Raw genomic sequence first — 6850 nt, 5'->3', positions numbered from 1 at the left:
GAGACCATTTTCGTTCCAAGTTTTGTGCTCTTGCTATTACACTCTTTAATGATACTACTATTAGTAATAGTAACAACAATTGGTCTCTATTGATTTGTTTACCCCTGTAGCTCCCCCTAACAACCCTATGACCTAGGCGGTCATTGCACCATCCCCATTTTACAGGAACCAAAGCACAGAGGGGTTAAGTAACTAGCCCAAAGTCACACAGCTAGTTAGTAAGTAGCAGAGTTGAGATTTTGCCCCAAATAATCTGATTCCAGAGCCTATATTCTTACCTCGACTTACTCTAAGAGTTTTCATATTATTGAGACGATACATATTTCAGACTATGTATATACAGAGTCACTAGGCATAGTAATTATAAGAGATACCAAGAGACATAAGAGAAACTATGGTTTACTCCACATTCACCACTGCTTTTACATGCATTAGCTCAATAATCTTAAAGCCAAAACCAAAACAAAACCCCAACAAACCACAACGAGGGTGCAATATCCTCACTAACCAGATGGGGAAAATGGAGCCCAGAAAGGTTCTGTAACTCCTTTGAGATCCTACAGCTAGTGGCAAATTCTGGGTTCAGAACTAGCCCACCTGGCAGGTGAGCAGCGTGCTTCACTGCCATCTACATTCCACTGCCAGTTAACTCTGTTATTCATTGCGTCTTCACAGCACAGGACAGACAGGCATCACTTCCCATCCACTCACTTGCTTTTCTCCTGTTAGATGAGGAAACTGGCCCTCAGAAAGTTTAGGCAACTTGCTAAAGGTCATCCAGCGTCTTGCTGGCAGGCTAGCCAGGGATCCAAAGCCCGTGGTATTCTGTTTTCACCCCAAGCTTTTGTATTGCGGTCCAAGCCTCGCTCTCTGAGACGCCGTGTCCCGGGCACGCGGGGCCCATCTGAAGCTCCGCGGGGTGCCGGCGGAGCCCGACACCGCCCCCTGGCGGCAGGTAGGCGCAAGCGCAGCGCATGCTAATGAGCCCGCGGCGCGGCCCGCTGATTGGCTGGCGCGCGTTCCAGCTGCTTTCCCGGGGGCGTGTGCCGAGCCGAGTGAGGGGCCCCGCAGGAGCCGCCGCCCCGCCCGCCCCGGGGCCCCCAGCTGCGCGGGGACGCCGGGCCGCGTGCGGGGCGCGGGCTCCGCCGCTCGGGCTTCCGCTCCTGTCTCCCGTTTGTGTTCTGGTTCTAGTTCGCGCCGGGTCCAGGATGACAATCCGACACCAAGGCCAACAGTACAGGCCGAGGATGGCATTTCTCCAGAAGGTAAGGGAGGTCCGGTGAGCTGGGCCCTGGGAGGGGTGCCGGGATCCAACTCTGGGAAGTGTCCGCGGAGACGCCGGGGAGCTGGGAGCACGTGAGAGCAGTGGGGGCATCACTTATGGTCTTAAATGACTGGTATGTATTGTCATAACAATATCTGTTTAGGTTTCCAAGCTGCCTGTTCATCCTGAAAACTGAGCACTGCTTGGGCTGAAAGTTACCAAGAGCGTCCTCCCCACGTGGGCCTGACTGTTCTGAGGATGTCTGCACTTTCTCCCAGGGGCTCCCAGTAACTCCAGTGACCCACGGAGGTCACCTGCGTGTGAATGCATTCTGTATCCCTCTCCTTTCGTCCTGACGCACTTCCCCAACCACCTGCTGCAGCTTCGTGAGGTCAGCCCTCCCACCAACACCGAGATGGACTGGATTATTATCCCCATTTCACAGGTAAGGCAGTAGAGTGAAGCTGGTCTCCCTGCGGCGGTAAGGACATGCAGTACAGCGTGCGGTGGGAGAGCTTCCCCCGGAGCAAGGAGAGGAGAGGGCCTTGGAGCTAAGACTGCGGGGGCTTCTCCTGGGCTGAGAAAGGGCAGAAAGAAGACCCCCGCCGCGTGATGGGCATGTGCTAAGGCAGCGAGTGGTGTATGCAGTCAGCTGTGTTTGGGTAGGTTGTTTGCCATTGCTGAGATTATTATACACGTGTGAGACCGGACAGGCAGGCTAGGATGGCTCAGAAAGATCTCCTGTGCCTTTCAAAAGTGGTCCAGTTTTTCCCAAAAGAAGACACTGAGGAATATAGAGCAGGTGGTCAGATTCAACTTTCAAGGATCACTCTGATATGTGCGAGAGGAAGAACAGGATGTCTGCTTCTCCCTGAGCTAAGAGAATTCACTCAGGGTCTGCCTGCACCCACTGCTTCAGCTGCCTGGGATAGGACAGGCTTGTCATAGGGCTGGGTAGGAAGGTGATGGTGATGGGCAGAGGGCCCTTCTTTCTCCTGTGGCTCCTATGCCCCCATCTCAGGCCTGGTGCAACCCTGGGTGGACAGGCTCACCAGCCATGCTACTGCTGCCTCTAGTTTCTGTTGCAAGGCGTGGTGATTGGCACCCCACCAGGGAGAGGTCCTTGTTTAAGACGTGGAAAGAAGTGGGAAGTCCACAGTCCAGAAGCTTTGCCTGGGGGGAGTTAGCCGATGACGCACAGTGGACTGAGTGGCCTGGCTAGGCAGCCTGCTGGGGCCACTGGCACCCACGGGGCTCTCTCCCACTTCTGTCTTATGATCTCCTATGTTCTGGCAACCCTGACCTTCTAGGGCTAAGCCCTCTGAAATGCTTTCCTTTTCCACTTCGGGAAACAGCTGGGCCTGGATAAGGACTGTAAGGACTAGGGGTCTTAATGAGGGTTGGGTGGCTTTAGATTTGTTTGTATCATTTATACATCCTCCATGTAACAGACATTTATGGAGCACCTACTGTGTGCCAGATATTGTTGGTGCTGGGATAATAAAGACATTGGAGACACAGCACCTGTCCTCAAGTGGCTTCTAGTCTAGTAGGAGGTGACAACCACATACACCAACCCAGTGGCATGTCACAATGGACACCTGCAGGTAGAGGAAGAGCCCACATGTGGGGACATTCACTTTGTCCTGGGTGGACTGTCATGAAAGGATTCTGGAAGGTTTAGTGGTGGTTTAGCTGGGTCCTGAAGGATGTGAGTGTGGTCTTGAGGCAGATGGTGTGCGAGGAGAAGGCTGGCACATGGGGAGGGACTTGCATTTGGCTCTGGATCTACTGTGAGCCATTGTTGATCAGAACAAGATGATGATGGCCAATAGGCAATCCTGTTTCTGGAGGGAGGTTCTGGATGACTTGAGAATGGTTTTCAGCGGTTATTGAGAATTTAACAAAAACAAGGGAATTTTGAGGCTAGACACAGCTAAGAGGGCACATGGGACTTGGGCATTTGGACAGTGAATGGCAGTGCTGTGGCTGGGATGGGGGCCCCTACTAGGAAGGAGAGCCCAGCAGTTCGGGTCACTATTACATCCTCACACAGCAAAGGGAGCCCTCTCCGGTTTGATAGGAACGCTCCACTCCCTGAGGCCTTACGGAGAGTGACAGCTACTTCACGTGAGCGCCAGGGCGGGATACAAAGCCAATTCTTTCTGATACGTTTAGTGATGCTTAGTGTGGATTCTTTGAGATGCTTGTTGTCACACCTCAGTCAGCTGGAATCTGAGAAGGAAAGGCCGGGCCTGCTGTGAGGTCAGCAGGCCACTGATAACCTCTTTCTTACAGCATTTGTTTGTGGCCTCAGGAAATCGCTGTGGGGAAGTCAGGATTCTGAGAGCTGGGAAGCTGTGGTCTGTCTGGTCAGCTGTGTGCTCGTGTGTGGGAGGGGGCTGGGGGTGGCAGTGTGGGGAAGGGTCGGGGGTCTTCACCGTGTCTTCACCGTGTCTGATGAAAGGAGAAACCTCGGGAGGGACGTGCACAGGACACAGAGGTGGGGGCGGGGGCCGGGGAAAGGCCCCAGGAGCCACAGCACTCTTTCTGGAGAGCCTTAAGATCGAGGGAGACTTTTTGTTCTTGGTGGCAGGGTTCTCTTGAAGACAAGGAGATGGCCAAGGTCATCAACCCGATGCTCTAGGAGTCAGTCGAATTTTTTGCATTTCAGATCTATTATAATTTTTTTAAGGGAATCACTTATGCGAATTTACATGGGAAAAGGTTAGAGGAAAATTATTCTGTACCCTAAAGGGAAGATTCCTGTCTTAGTCCGCTCAGGCTGTTGTAACAAAATGCCAAGAACTGGGGGGCTTATAAACAACAGAAATTCATTTCCCACAGTCCAGCAGGCCAGAAGTCCCAGATCAGAGTGCCAGGATGGGTGGGTTCTGGGGAGGGCTGTCGTTCCCATCACAGACGGCTTGCTGGGCCCTCACATGGTGGAAGGGGCCAGGCAGCAATTTTGTCAGGGTGCTAATCCCACTCTGGAGAACCCCCTCCCTGCCATGACCTAAGCACCTCGCAGAGGCCCCATGTCCTGAGACCATCACCTTGGGGATTAGTTCAGGAGTGAAAAAAGTAAAACCAGTGAATCACAGACATAGTCATTAGTGAAAATTTATTGTGCACACACCAAAAAGACAGTTTGCAAACTGGAGCATTCAGACCAAAACGTGAAATGAAACTCAGGGATGTATTATTATAAAGTAGCTTACAGAGTGAGAAGTCAGTGAGTGTTTATTCATAACCGTGATTGGTTACAATATTACAATATTGGTTACAATAGTCAAATTTTCTTCAGTGCTAGGGAATTGGCCAGTGCTTACTTTATATCAACCATGGGAAACATTTGGGTTTTGCTAATGATTTCCCAAGACATAGGCAAGAAGGGACCCAGGTCATGTTAGCTAAAGTCAGCTAAATTAAGCACCATTTGTATGACTAAACTGTTTTTGTCAGCTCAGGAAATTTTCAAGGCTGATCTACTTTTTATTCTAACAGTTTCAACATGTGAATTTTGGGGGGACACAAACATTCAGACCATAGCAACTCCTTAAAAACATATGGGTCACACACATGTTCACCCCCTCTCAGTAAAACCTTCTTTTGTACAAAGTGGGGCCTCCCTGCTGGAAAGAAATCTGCTTCTCTTTTTTGTGTCTTTAAAAATAGTTCTTGATCTCTTCTAAAGATTAGCTACAAATTCTTCATAGATTAATATAAATCTATTTTTCACACACGGGGAAGGAATGAACCTGCTGATATTTTATCAGAGAAGGTGAAGTGTCTAACTGGCAAAGCAGTGAGATCCTCCATCCACTGTTTAGCTCACTTGACTCTCTACCAAGAAGATGGTCGCTTCATCCAGTGACGTATAGGATCTTCTGTAAAAGTTATTTATAACCTGAAAAGTTACGAGTGAAAGGAGTTTTAAGCCCTGTCATTAGAAACTAGCATAACAGGGTGTGTGTATGTGTTGTCAAAGAAGGGACAGTGGCTGCTGCCAGGAATGACTTGGCAGCCTGGGTTCCCCTGGCTGTGTCCATGAGAAGTGGGGCCACCTTCCTGCCCCCTCCAACACCCCGCTGGGGACATCTCTTTGCTCCTCTTATTGCTGCAGGCTGCTCGGCTCACCCAGTGACCTGAGATGCTGCCAGGCCCCAACATTACTGAAGGCCAAGGACTGCAGCCCCAAATGGAGCTGAAATGAATAGTTTCTGTTCCAGAACAATTCTGTGATCCAAGAAAGTGTCCGTGCAGATGAAGCATGTCGTCTGTCTTGCACTAGGAGCCACGGGCGCTGCCTGGGCCCCCACCAGTCTCCCTGGCTGGCTGAGTGGCTGGCGCTGTGCCCAGAGTGGCCTTGACCTTGCTCCTGATCCTGGCTGTTTCTTGAGGTGGCGGTTCAGCTGCAAATGCTGGGTTAGCACCAGACTGAGATAGGAAATCTCAGCCCCCAGACTCGACCAAGGGCACTGTCTCACACTCCTTCCCTCCTTGGGAAGGTGGGGGCCTTCCAGATTTAGGGCCAGGCTGTCTGAGAGGAAGGTGGCAGATAGAATTCTTCCAGTTCAGGGCTCCCCTGCTTTCCCTCCAATGCAGGCAGGTCAGTGTACCCCTCCCTCCTCTCTACCTGGCCACATCGTGGGCTCCCCTCAAAGTCCACTTCCTCCATCTCCATCTTTGCTCCCTTTGAGCTCTTGTGTAGTTCGGATCTATATGACCCACGTGGGCACACTTTATCCTGTGCTGTGTATTAATCCATCTCCATGCTTTGCCACCCCAGCTCCCAGGGGACAAAGATGATGCTGTTTATTTGTAGCAATCATAGGACTGGATCCATAAGAAGCATTTGATTAAATCTCTCTCTTTGGATCGGGTTGTCTAGCCGAGTTTTTCTCATGTGGCTTTATTGACTGGTCTGAAAAGGGTATATTGTGATGATAACTTCTATGTCTACCACTCTCACCTTAGCTGTCACCATTCCTATAGGGCCTTAGAGATTCTGTAAATGTTTCACACTCAGTGTTTCCATTTAATCCTCATCACTACCCTCAAAATATATGGAGCACATATTACATTCCCCCCCAACCCCCCAATAAATGAAAATACTGAGGTTCAGAGAGGTTAAATAACTGGCCCAGGGTCACACAGCTGACATAGAGAAGAGACAGCTGGGAAAACCAGTGGTCCCATTCAGACCACAGGTATATTCATGCGTGTGAAAGGGCTCTGTGAACCGAGCGCTCACACACGGTTACAGAGAATTACGATGAATTGCAGGAAAGTAGCTACTGCCAGGTTGAAACAGTTCAATTAAGAAGGAGCAATCCGTTGGGATGGCTCTTGACTTGGCTGGCAGGATTCGGGGTGTTGGTTGCATTTGACAGGCCCTCAGGGGGAGCGGAACAGGCAGCGGAAGCGGCCTGCTGACAGTGCCTGCAGTTGTCTGCACGTACCTGGGGTTTCTTGCCTCCATGCCTTGCTTATGCTGCCCCCTCATCCTGGGACACCCTTCCTCACTCACTGGAGCAGGAGGCTGGATTTCCAGTGGTCTAGACATTTCTTCCATGTTCCAGC

At 50.8% G+C, this 6850-nt stretch overlaps 1 protein-coding gene across 3 annotated transcripts in view; it reads left to right on the top strand.

The window, feature by feature from the left end:
• Nucleotides 1-1018: 1018 nt before the first annotated feature.
• RGS9 (regulator of G protein signaling 9) overlaps nt 1019-6850 on the top strand; it is an 81195-nt gene continuing 75363 nt past the window's right edge. Inside the window, exons 1-3 of one of the 3 annotated variants that reach the window (XR_005027610.2) lie at nt 1032-1279; nt 1428-1709; nt 5391-6145. Coding sequence is in view for 2 of the 3 variants with exons in the window: in XM_057501648.1 (XP_057357631.1) it covers nt 1680-1709 (30 nt within the window). In the remaining variant the exon portion in view is untranslated. Of the gene's footprint in view, nt 1280-1427; nt 1710-5390; nt 6146-6850 lie in introns of those variants that run through there. The other 2 variants (XM_057501648.1, XM_057501647.1) reach the window with 2 other exon arrangements.

The sequence above is a fragment of the Manis pentadactyla genome, chromosome 4 (genome assembly GCF_030020395.1).
Source record: "Manis pentadactyla isolate mManPen7 chromosome 4, mManPen7.hap1, whole genome shotgun sequence".
In the NCBI taxonomy this organism is placed as follows: domain Eukaryota; kingdom Metazoa; phylum Chordata; class Mammalia; order Pholidota; family Manidae; genus Manis; species Manis pentadactyla.
This window is presented reverse-complemented; position numbering and strand designations above follow the sequence as displayed.